This window comes from Coregonus lavaretus, assembly GCF_964263955.1.
Source record: "Coregonus lavaretus genome assembly, chromosome: 14".
Taxonomy (NCBI): Eukaryota; Metazoa; Chordata; class Actinopteri; order Salmoniformes; family Salmonidae; genus Coregonus; species Coregonus lavaretus.
The window spans coordinates 10723049-10736523 of NC_140001.1; the positions used below are offsets into that span (position 1 = coordinate 10723049).

Below are 13475 nucleotides of genomic sequence, written 5' to 3' on the forward strand. Positions count from 1 at the left end.
CGTAAGGAAAGAGAGCAACCGACGGGTAGTTTTAGGGGATGTTCTGCTACTATTTCCAACCAGGATGTTGTTATTCAGAATGAGTTAGACGGACAGCATGATGTCTCAGCCAGGTGTCAGCTGTGCAGTAACAGGCAGCAGCACAGGATTATCTGGCCACTGTGGGGGAGGATCTCTTTCTCCCCTCTATGACAGGTCTAATAGCCTGAGCGCTATGTGAGGAGAAAAGGAGGTTCAGGGAGAATTATGGCCTCCTGTATATCTGCTCCTCTTGTCAGGGGGTCCCATTGGTTTCTGAGACAGACTGCTCTATTGCTGTTTCCCTGGCTCTAGACCAACGCTCTCCCGCACGCACACACACACACTGATGATTCGTTCCTGGACTGAGATAGATCCGTGTGGTGTCCCACAGAGTGGTTGGACGACAGCCTGCCAGGCTCCTAGGGCGGTTGGACTACAGCCTGACAGACTCCTAGGGCGGTTGGACTACAGCCTGACTCCTAGAGCGGTTGAACTACAGCCTGACTCCTAGGGCGGTTGGACGACAGCCTGCCAGGCTCCTAGGGCGGTTGGACTACAGCCTGACAGACTCCTAGGGCGGTTGGACTACAGCCTGACTCCTAGAGCGGTTGAACTACAGCCTGCCAGACTCCTAGGGCGGTTGAACTACAGCCTGCCAGACTCCTAGGGAGGTTGGGCGACAGCCTGCAAGACTCCTAGGGCGGTTGGACGACAGCCTGCCAGACTCCTAGGGCGGTTGGACGACAGCCTGCCAGTCTCCTAGGGCGGTTGGATGACAGCCTGCCAGACTCCTAGGGCGGTTGGACTACAGCCTGCCAGACTCCTAGGGCGGTTGGACGACAGCATGCCAGACTCCTAGGGCGGTCGGACTACAGCCTGCCAGACTCCTAGGGCGGTCGGACTACAACCTGCCAGACTCCTAGAGCGGTTGGACTACAGCCTGCCAGACTCCTAGGGCGGTTGGACGACAGCCTGCCAGACTCCTAGGGCCATTGGACTACAGCCTGCCAGACTCCTAGGGCGGTCTGACGACAGCCTGCCAGACTCCTAGGGCGGTCGGATGACAGCATGCCAGACTCCTAGGGCGGTTGGACGACAGCCTGCCAGATTCCTAGGGCGGAGCACGGAGCTTTTGCTCTCTTACGCTTCCTGTTCAAACACCTCTGAGGACAGCAGTGCTGCTTCTGCTTGAGAGACCTTGTAAGAAGAGATCACATCGGTTTTCCCCCTTTCGATTCAGTAAGAGCCAATCATAAATAATAAACAGCTACTTCATTTTACTATCCTTTTATAGCTTTAGAGAAGAGGGATAACCTCATTTTCAATGAGATCCTATAAAAAGCTGAAATTGACTTGTAGAATCTGTAAGAAATACAACAACTAAGTACTGTATTTCTTTGGTACACAGACAGACATCTCTGTGCATTCGGTTGCATTCGGCTGACACCCAATCTGATCATTTCATTAAAGTAACTGTCCAGTATTTCCAGATTTCTATGAAATATGACCTATTAATTAAATAGTTTTCCTTCCCAAAAATTGTAATTAAGTATGTTAAAAGTCAGCTTTTCTGTGTTGGAATGGTGTGGGCACACCCCAACAACAAAATGGTGTGGGCGTACCAGTCATAAAAAATATTCACGCAAGTAGACCACTGATTGGCCATCATCCTCTGTGATGAAAAAGCAAGCGTTTTTGAAATGATCTGTTTGAGATACAAGAATTAGGTGTTTTTTTGTGTGTTTTTTGCTTTGGCCACAAATATGAGTATAAGATGAGTCAACAACATTAGTTGGGAAATCTTTGACTATGTACAGACTCAGTGAGCATAGCCTTGCTATTGAGAAAGGCCGCTGAAGGCAGACCTGGCCCTCAAGAGAATAATTAAAAAACAAATCAAATTTGGATAAACTCCCATATCTATCGCAAAACTTGTGACCTGTTGCCAGAAGAAAAGGGCAACCAGTGAAGAACAAACACCATTGTAAATACAACCCATATTTATGTTTATTTATTTTCCCATTTGCACTTTAACTATTTGCACATTGTTACAACACTGTATATATACATACTATGACATTTGAAATGTCTTTATTCTTTTGAAACTTCTGAGTGTAATGTTTACTGTTAATATTTATTGTTTATTTCACTTTTGTTTACTATCTACTTCACTTGCTTTGGCAATGTTAACATACGTTTCCCATGCCAATAAAGCCCTTAAATTGAAATTGAAATTGAATTGAATTGAGAGAGAGAGAGAGAGAGAGAGGGGGGGGGGAGAGAGAGAGAGAGAATCCAAAGAGAGAGAAAGAGAAAGAGAGAGACGGAACCCACAGAGAGAGAGAGCGAGAGAGAGAGAGAGAGAGAGAGAGAGAGAGAGAGAGAGAGAGAGAATCCACAGAGAAAGAGAGAGAGAGAATCCAAAGAGAGAGAAAGAGAGAAAGGGAAAGAGAATCCAAAGAGAAAGAGAGAGGGTATCCACAGAGAAATCCAAACAGAGAGAAAAAGAGAGAGATAGAACCCACAGAGATAGAGAAAGAGAGAGAGAGAGTGAGAGAGAGAGTGAGAGAGAGAGAGAGAGAGAGAGAGAGAGAGTGAGAGAGAGAGAGAGAGAGAGAGAGAGAGAGAGAGAGAGAGAGAGAGAGAGAGAGAGAGAGAGAGAGAGAGAGAGAGAGAGAGAGAGAGAGAAAGAGAGAGATGGATCCCACAGAGAGAGAGAGAAAGAGGGAAACAGAGAGAGATGGATCCCACAGAGAGATACCTCCTCTGTCCCTGATTGCGAGGTTGTGTCCCTTCTTTAGAGTGATGTCCAGCTGGTACATCCCTGGGTTGGCAGGAGGGGTGGTCTCAGCATTACTTGGCCCCACGATGTTGATGCCCTGCAAGGAAACACAACAACTAGAAGTTAACCAGACACTCATCCACTACAACACACGTAGTTAGCTCACCAATGAAAATATATGTTGATGCCCTGCAAAGAGAGACACACCTGAGAACTTAAGCAGACAGACCAAATCCATTCAATCCACGTAAAGTAGCTCTACCACTAAATGTCTACATGACCAAAAGTATGTGGACACCTGCTCGTCCAACATCTCATTCCAAAATTATGGGCATTAATATGGAGTTGGTCCCCCCTTTCCTGCTATAACAGCCTCCACTCTTCTGGGAAGGCTTTCCGCTAGATGTTGGAACATTGCTGCAGGGACTTGCTTCCATTCAGCCACAGGAGCATTAGTGAGGTCGGGCAGTGATGTTGAGCGACCTCTGTGCAGGCCAGTCAAGTTCTTCTACACTGATCTCGACAAACCATTTCTGTATGGACCTCGCTTTGTGCAAGGGGGCATTGTCATGCTGAAACAGGAAAGGGCCTTCCACAAACTGTTGTCACAAAGTTCGAAGCACTGAATCATCTAGAATGTCATTGTATGCTGTCGCATTAACATTTCCCTTCAATGGAACTAAGGGGCCTAGCCCAAACCATGAAAAACTGCCCCAGATCATTATTCCTCCTCCACCAAACTTTACAGTTGGCATTATGCATTGGGGCAGGTAGCGTTCTCATGGCATCTGCCAAACCCAGAATCGGCCATTGGAATGCCAGATGGTGAAGCGTGATTCATCACTCCAGAGAACACATTTCCACTGCACCAGGGTCCAATTGCGGCGAGCTTTACACCACTCCAGCCGACGCTTGGCATTGCACATGGTGATCTTAGGCTTGTGTGAGGCTGCTCGGCCATGGAAACCCATTTCATGAAGCTCCCAACGAACAGTTATTGTGCTGATGTTGCTTCCAGAGGCAGTTTGGAACTCGGTAGTGAGTGTTGCAACCGAGGACAGACGTTTTTTACGCGCTTCAGTACTTGACGGTCCCATTCTGTGAGATTGTGTGGCCTACCACTTCGTGGCTGAGCTGTTGTTGCTCCTAGACGTTTCCACTTCACAATCAGAGCACTTACAGTTGACCGGGGCAGCTCTAGCAAGGCAGAAATTTGACAAACTGACTTGTTGGAAATGTGGTATCCTATGACGGTGCCATGTTGAAAGTCACGGAGCTCTTCAGTATGGCCATTCTACTGCCGATGTATGTCTATGGAGATTGCATGGCTGTGTGTCCAATTTTATACACCTGTCAGCAATGGGTGTGGCTGAAATAGCCGAATCCACTAATTTGAAGGGGTGTCCACATACCTTTGTGTATATAGTGTATATTATAAGTCAATCACTGGGCAATCTCTAGACTGTAGTGTCTCCAGCGCTGGACGCTGTTTTTGGGACATTTGTGCTATGCCTAAGAGGGATATCTAGGGAAACATTAACTGTCTGTGTCTCTATAGCCAGGCCCTAAGTTTGACCCTGTGTCACTGGATGTCTTGACACAGGCCCAGCTCCCCCGGGGCTAAACTGTGCTGGGAGGTCTGCTAGGAGCTAGTTCATATTGTACACAGGAGTGTTTTAGTCAGAACATCTTTCACACCCTCACCTCATGTCCTGACTTAGATAACAACACAGGTGTTACAATCTATCTGGAGCAATCTAAGAAAGAGAGAGAGAGAGAGAGAGAGAGAGAGAGAGAGAGAGAGAGAGAGAGAGAGCGAGAGAGAGAGAGAGAGAGAGAGAGAGAGAGAGAAAGCTCTGAACTTTGAGAGCTGTGAATTGGAGTGAATAGACGGATGACCTAGGGGCATGTGCGTACGTAAGGTAGGCACACACACACGCACCTGCGTGGAATGGCAGGGTCATTTCAGCGTGCATGGATGAACAGAGCTCTTTACACAAGATAATACAGACATACAGTATACTGCCCAGGACAAATGCTCAACATTGTGAATAAACAAAAAAATAGTGGTGGGTTCTACAGTCATTGATATCATAGTCATTCAGGTCAAACTAACAGACACAACTCATCTTATGTAAATACTGTAGAACTGACTGTCTTTATCTGATATAGGACAGAGATGCCTTTGAGGTACCTGCCTCCACAGGATGACTTCTGAATTAAAATAACTTAATTAAAATAACTAATAATATTCTTGTATGTATTTGAGAATTCATGAACAAAGTGAAACTGACAACTGTAGAGACTTGCCTGGCTGGCTCTTGAGAAATGTAGGGCTCAGCCTTGCTCAGTGACAATGTCAAGGTGTGATAGGGTGAGCAAGCTTGCCTACACAAAGACATTCAACTATTGCTTTCAAAAGGCAAATCCAACTGAATCGTTGTTGTTTTTTCCATATGCAAATAGCAACACAAAAGGGGCATACAACAACATTTGAATAGCATAAGACAATCAATGAAATGGTTTTGCATACAGTCTGACAAAGTAGTTTTGACCACATTCTATCAAGCTCTACGCAAACTCCTCTTTAACAGAGCGTGGAGACACATTAAAACAAAGAGTACAAGAACAGCCCGATGGTATCAAGAATAATTCTGCAGAGGTTTTCTAGGCCTAGAGCATACTGACAACAACATAAACACCACAGAGGTCAACAACAGTGACTTCTTCAGCAAATACATGTTCACTTGAGTAAGCAGGTGAGAGAGCATACTGCTTCAAGGCCAAGAAGGCACAAACAAACTCCAGGTACAAAGCAGCATGACTGATACCTCACACACCCTTACTGAGCCCTAGCTACCCTCTTCACCCTTAGCATAATTCATCACATTCAGATGTCAAATTGGGTGAAATTATTAGATTCTGCCAACATCCCTCCTTCCTATTGAAATACAATCTCACAGTTTCCCAGACTGAACCTTCCTATAGGTCTGTATCCCAAATGGCACCCTATTCCCTATATAGTGCATTACTTTGACCAGGGGCCATACTCTTGTCAAACTTAATGCACTATATAGGGAATATAGGGCATATTGGGATGCAGATGTATCTACTGTCAGAGGCTGCTGCCTTGCATAACACTTACAAAAGAGTAGACCTGATCCCTCATGAATAAGGATGATGAGAGAGTTTCACTCGTCCTGTACGAGAGATGAGAGTAAATTCTCAATAAGATATTCCACAGCATGGGCCAGCTGCCAGAAAGGAAGAGTCCATTTTAGCTCTCTGGGATGTGGTCTTGGAAAAAGGGTTGGGTCATGCGTCGGTCATTAGAACATAATTGTCACACACACACACAAACACACACACACACACTTCACAGTGCTTCACAGGAAAAATTAATTTAAAAAAAACAATGAAAATAAAAGCTGATATATTTACTACACAACAAACATAAGATAAAAAACAAAAAAAATATGTCCACAGTTTCAGCACCCCTCAGGTTCTCTGGCAGGCTATTCCAGAGGCTGGGGGCATAGTAACTAAAGGCTGCCTCTCCATGCCTCTTGGTCCTAGGCTTTGGGATAGTTAAAAGGCCAGTGCCAGAGGACCTGAGGGACCTACTGGGTAGATAACTTAAAAACATGTCTGACATGTATTGGGGTGCACAATTGTGGATTGATTTAAAAACCAATAGAAAAATCTTTAAATTAATTCTAAAACTCACAGGCAGCCAGTCCAGAGACCTTAAAACCAGTGTAATGTGTGCTCTCCGTCTGGTCTTGGTCAGTACCAGTGCTGCAGCATTCTGTATGTTTTGCAGTTGACCAATGGCTTTCTTGGGTAGACCAGACAGGAGAACATTACAGTAGTCAAGCCTGCTTGTAATAAAAGCATGGATAAGTCTCTCTGTATCAGCCTGAGAGAGAAACGGCCGCACCATGGCAATGTTCATCATGTGGTAAAAGCTATTTTGGTCACATTCCTAATGTGTGATTCGAAATTGAGTTAAGAATCTAAAACGACACCTAGGTTTTTTACATGGTGTTTTATCTTTATTGCCCGTGAATTAAAAATGTGCGGCCAGATTCTCTCTCTGTGCTTTGGCGCCAATAATAAGTACCTCGGTCTTGTCTTGATTTAGCTGGAAGAAGTTGTGAGCCATCCAAGTATTTAAATCACTAATGCAGTCTACTAATTTATCTGTGGAGCTAAAATCCTCTGGTGACACAGAAATGTAAAGTTGTGTATAGTCTGCATAGTAGTGAAAATCAATGCTGTGCTTTCTGATAACGCTGTCAAGGGGTAACATATATAAACTGAAACAGTACCAGACCCAAAATTGAACGTTGTGGAACGTCACGTGAGATCTTGTGGCAGAACTTCCATACAGTTCAGACTGCATACTTTCACACTGAGCACCAAAATACCTCAAGTAGCTCCTGAAGTCCATTCTCTCACTGGATATTAACTAAGGATATCAACTCATAGTCAGCGGGGGTTATTCTTCATACCAGCACTGTCTTTATAAAAGGCAATATGAAGTACTGTGGCCTTAAGGGGGCTGAGTGAATTAGACCGTTATTCCTCATGGTAGTGGCACTGGCAGGTCATTTCCACTCTGTGTTACCACCTCCTTTATTACATCATTATTATTAGACCACTCATGAAAATCCCCGTCAGCTAGTCACACAGCCACTGAAGTCTGCTCAGCTCACTGCTGACTTCACTATTTGGACCCCAGGAAATTTGGACCCCAGGAAAAGTAGCAGCTGCGTGAGAAACAGCTAATGGGGATCCTAATGAAACCAAAACAGTCACCACTTCTCCCCTCTGCATTCACTAGGAGTCAGGCCTGGCCTGGAGTTGTTTTTAACCATGTAATCTGCCTGGGGAAAACTCGTAGCCCTAATGAGTCACTGTACGCTTCCTTAGCCCCTGGCTAGCACTGAGCTGAGCTGGTTAGCTGCTATGCTCTGTTATTGGACAGGACAGTGTAATTTTTACATTTAGGTCATTCAGCATCCTGAGCACACACATTTTTGTAAATTATTTGTACTGGTCCCCCGTGGGAATCGAACCCACAACCCTGCTCTACCATGCTCTACCAACTGAGCCACATGGGACTGTAACGGCTGCAGTGGAAATGTTGTTGAAGATTGAGCTGTATGATGGATGTGGCAGCTGATTTGGATAAATACGTTATGTTTCCAGGCAGCCAGGTGCCATGGAAATGCATTTGCATTAGAGAAGGGTGTGTGTCAGGATTGCATAGGAAGGAACAGTGTGTGTGTGTGTGTGTATGTGTGTGTGTGTGTGTGTGTGTGTGTGTGTGTGTGTGTGTGTGTGTGTGTGTGTGTGTGTGTGTGTGTGTGTGTGTGTGTGTGTGTGTGTGTGTGTGTGCCTGGGTGTTGCCTGGGTGCATGAGTGTGAAAAAGTGTGTTTACCTAAAAACATAATGAAACACAGCATCTGTCAGATAACAAACTACAGTAGTAGTTTAAACACACAGTTCCTTCTAAACCATCAGACTCACTGGATTGGACTGAGAGAAGCAGCCATTAATACATGGCAACAACACAAGTCTCTTCATCAAACTAATGAAGAGCTATAGTCAACATTCAAATAACCATAAAACGGCAAGAACATCTGCCTGATTGTGCGCAGCAGTTGTTGACGTAAATGTAAATGTAAATGTAAATGTTAAATTAAGTCCTATTTCACATTCATATTTCAGCTGACACAGCAATTTCTTTAAAGTCAAGCTTGGGAGGAAAGTACTGGTAGAAAACATAAAATACCATGTGATGAGCAACTTCTCCTGGACATCACTAGTCAGTTATTCAAACAGTTGTTACAGTAATTGCTTTGGGTGACTTGACCCCTCTCAGTGGGTCCCTAGTGGTACGGCCCAACCCCTCTCAGTGGGTCCCTAGTGGTACGGCCCAACCCCTCAGTGGGACCCTAGCGTACCAGAGCACAAGCAGAAAAGTGAAGATCCAATCAAATGGTTGTGATAGGAAGCTAACTTCAACAACAGCACTCCAACCAGGATGCATTTATCTCATTAAAATGTTTCATGGGGCACCCGAACATAAACAAAAGCAGAAATCGCCAGTAGATTTCTCCCATTCAGAGTCAATCTGAGTTGGACCAAAGCTGTATTTTAGTCAGTTCGCCACACTTTATGGGACCAAAGTATCTGCAATCTATGTAGTACTAAATAAGAGAGATATTTTACGGCAATCTTTACCCCATAGAACCCGATGCTATGTGAGTGAGTAAAAGTCCCAAAAAATGTTCCCTTAACAGCACATAAAGTGCTGGTTGGTTTCTGAGAAGAGCCCTTGAGGCCTGTATGGAAGCCCAGTCTCAGTGTGTGACAGAATGTGACAGAACACCGGGGCAGAGGAGATGTGTGGAGAGGTGTTCCATCTAATGAGCTCTCCCTGGTCTGTTCTGTCACCCTGAAGACTAATGATAAAGGACTGTTGTCTGGGGCTACATCCTATCCCATCCTACATGTTCAACCACAGACGGAGAAGGAGATGGCTTTAATAACTAGTGATCATGGGGATAATGAGACCCTGATCCAAATAAAGGAGAGGATTACCGTGATAACCTTTACCATGCTGTTCATCACAGGACCATGAAACCTTATGGAGGGTATCTGCTGTCATCAAGAGGCTTGAATCGGTTGGTTTAATGACCTAATTACTGAGATGAATTAGTGAGATGAAGACAGTGAGTGAGACACAGAGCATACTGCATCTTGTGTAGTTGAAATGGTTAATTTCCCCACTATTACAAAGCTCTACAATTCTGTAATATATTATATGTACAGTATATTCAATACATTTTAGGCCAATCGCAATGGCCACCTGGCAGCATGACTGGCTGGCAGCAGTGTTACCGTCCATATTGCCATGGTGATGAGGCTAGTGTTTCCAAAACACTGTTACTGTTTGTGTTTTCACCCAGTCACCTCTATACACTGGTGTTAACACCCTCACAAAGCAGATGGTGACGTCTCACCTCTAGACAGAGTGCAAGACAAATAAAAGGCAGAAAAATAGAGAACGAGATACAAATATTTTAAAAATAACTGGGGAATGTGGAGAGAGGGACCATGTGTCTTGTGGTGTACAGCCAGTCAGTGTGGCAGTGAGGGAAAACGCACAGCAGGCTACAGAGGACCTATGAGGCAGTTTTACCAGAGGTCATGGACCTGCATCTGAAGGTTCTGTTAGTAGACAACTGAAGTATCATCTACATACAAAGTTATTACCCTGGACTGGACTGGGATAGCCAGTTGGATGGCTTTGCATACTGTGAACAAGTAGTAGCATGTCTTGACGGATGGTATCATCCCAATCACAGTCACACAGTGGTGTCGGGCTTATCACAAATCTACACATCTAAAGAGATGGGCATTTCCTTTGTGCATAAGCAGTTTGGCAAAGTAACTGTTGGTGTCATACAGCTCAGATGTGTGATGTGTTTCACTGAGAAACCTCCTATGTTTACAGTGGATCTGTAGAGCTTGATACTACAGCCGATGTATCAGTCAGGTGTGCTTGGTTCTGTGGCAGTGTTATGACGAAGGATACCAGTAAAGCCCCATTAAACCAATCAGACAGACACATCTGCAGCACAACCAATCAATACAAAGGATACACCATCAGCAATTCAGCTCCTATAAGTAAGGATAGCAGGATGGATAAAAGACAGAGAGATAAGAGAGAGAGGGATGTCTGTGAGGGAGGAGAGATGGTGAGAAAGATGGGGTGAAAAGAGAGAATGATAGTGAAAGAGAATGGACATGTAAGGGCCAGAAGGATAGGAGAGATGTGGAGTGAAGGAGGGAAGAGAGAGAGAGTGTAGGAGCTGGAGCACTAATGGGCTTTGCAGCAATAACAGAAGTCTACTTCCTTGCCCTGAGGTGAACACCAGCTGTGGAGATCGGCTGAGGAGATCAACCATACTACATCACTAAACATTTTAACACTGTCAGGCCTTCATACCGCCACATTCCTGTTATGTCTCTGACACCTTTAATTAGCTCATTACAGGATAAGAAATCGGAATCCTTGAAGATTGCTAATGTCATATGTAATAGACTTTTAAAGTAATGTTTACTATGTATTAGTTAATACTGTAAAGTGCAATCAAGTCAATGTGATCTGGTCCAGAAGTTGCCTTGGGCAGGATATGTGAAACAATGAGAGGATATTTATCCTGTGGAGGACTGAGGAATCCCACAAGGCAACACACTTAATTAAGCTGAACCAATTCAAAGACATCAATACCTGTTCACAATTAAGCATGATGCAACAGTACTGTAGACCCACACAGAGTCATCAATAGCCTCATCAGCTTCTTTGATGTTTAGGCAACTGGGGAAAATAGGATAATAGCATCCAGAAGGCAATTGATATGAATTAATTGTTCTACTGCAATATATTAAGCGGAATAACAGAATTACTATGATTCAGCCATGTAAATGCCATGCTGAGAAAAGCTAAACGATGATGAATCTATAGAGACAGCGTATAATTTACAGTAAAGGCCTAAGACCATCTGCATTGTACCCATCCTAACTTTACAGGGTTATATACTGTATATTTCATTTAGCTGAGGCTTTTATCCAAAGCAACTAACAGTAATGCATGCAAACATTTTTCATATGGGTGACCCCAGCAGGAATTGAACCCACGACGCTGGCGTTGCAAGTGCCATGCTCTACCAATTGAGCCACATAGAACCAGTAGCAACTTATTACTGTATAATTATTCTAGTGAGAGTTTCACAAGTATTCCAATTACTCACACTGTACTAAAGTAGGTTAAGACATGAGTTATAACTAGATCGTACCAACAACACCGTGACTAGACCGTACCAACAACACCGTGACTAGACCGTACCAACAACACCGTGACTAGAACGTACCAACAACACCGTGAAGTGTTACCCAAAACAGCATAGCAACAAACAGCTTCTTTAAATCTCCAGGGCTACACTTTCAGGTCAGCCTATGTGCTGCATGGCACTGGAAGTCCCTAGTGTCTAGCATCCCTTCATACGAGGGGTCAAATCAGATGTAATCTTCTTAAACATGCAGCTTGCTGCCAGCTCTTAGCAAACTGTGGGGGAAAAATTGTGTTTCACCAAATACAATGCTATTTCTCTGTAAACAAATTAACAACAGACTTTCAGCATGCTTATAGAGAAGGGCCCTCAACTGACTGATGATTGGTCGAAAGGAATTGATAATAATAAGATTGTGGGAGCTGTACTGTTAGATTTCAGTGCAGCATTTGATATTATTGACCATAACCTGTTGTTGAGAAAACATAGTTTTGAAGTCGGAAGTTTACATAAACTTCAGTCACTTCAGTCAGTTAGGACATCTAACAAGTCATGATAGGCTAATTGATATAATTGGAGTCAATTGGAGGTGTACCTGTAGATATATTTCAAGGCCTACCTTCAAACTCAGTGCCTCTTTGCTTGACATCATGGGAAAATCAAAATAAATCAGCCAAGAAAAAAAAAATTTGTAGACCTCCAGAAATCTGGTTCATCCTTGGGAGCAATTTCCAAACGCCTGAAGGTACCACGTTCATCTGTACAAACAATAGTATGCAAGTATAAACACCATGGGACCACGCAGCTGTCATACCGCTCAGGAAGGAGACGCGCTCTGTCTCCTAGAGATGAACGTACTTTGGTGCAAAAAGTGCAAATCAATTCCAGAACAACAGCAAAGGACATTGTGAAGATGCTGGAGGAAACAGGTACAAAAGTATCTATATCCACAGTAAAACGAGTCCTATATCGACATAACCTGAAAGGCCGCTCAGCAAGGCGTGAAGCACGGGGGTGGCAGCATCATGCTGTTGGGGTGCTTTGCTGCAGGAGGGACTTGTGCACTTCACAAAATAGATGGCATCATGAGGAAGGAAAATTATGTGGATATATTGAAGCAACATCTCAAGACATCAGTCAGGAAGTTAAAGCTTGGTCGCAAATGGGCGGCAGGTAGCTTAGTGGGTAAGAGCATTGTGCCAGTAACTGAAAGGTCGCTGGTTCTAATCCCCGAGCCGACTAGGTGAAAAATCTGTCTATGTGCCCTTAAGCAAGGCACATAGACAGATTTTTTGCTCCTGTATTGCTCCTGTAAGTCGCTGTGAGACCCTAATTGCTCCTGTAAGTCGCTGTGAGAGTGAGAGCAAGCGAGAGAGAAAGAGAAAGAGATAGAGAGAGAGAGAGAGAGAGAGAGAGAGAGAGAGAGAGAGAGAGAGAGAGAGAGAGAGAGAGAGAGATAGAGACTGAAATGGAAATTAGAATGAGATAATGACAACTTCTGGATGACATCTGTTTTGAAAAGTGATAACATGGTGGCAATAATAAAGTATCTCATCATTATAATACATTTTATTGTGGAAGTGGCACTTTCCCCATCCTATTTCATGGCCAGTGAAATTGATGACACTTCAAGTTCCAGGAATACATTAATAACGTGATTCAGTAGACTCAGAGAGAGATAAAGAGAGAGAATTAAGGTTGCTCCAGGGCTGTTGCAGTGACCACAGTAAAAGTCTAGGGGTACGTTGAGTCACGGTAATCTCCTTTTATGCACTCTGGACATGCTTTGGTAGTACCCAACATG

General features: G+C 44.1%; 1 protein-coding gene across 1 annotated transcript in view; it reads right to left on the reverse strand.

Moving 5' to 3' along the window:
- Nucleotides 1–13475, reverse strand: part of mctp1a (multiple C2 domains, transmembrane 1a) — a gene marked incomplete at both ends in the record, with an annotated part of 244232 nt that overhangs the window by 152898 nt on the left and 77859 nt on the right. Inside the window, one exon of the mRNA XM_084176157.1 lies at nucleotides 2783–2900. Within this exon, the coding sequence (XP_084032283.1) occupies nucleotides 2783–2900 (118 nt within the window). The remainder of the gene's footprint in view (nucleotides 1–2782; nucleotides 2901–13475) is intronic.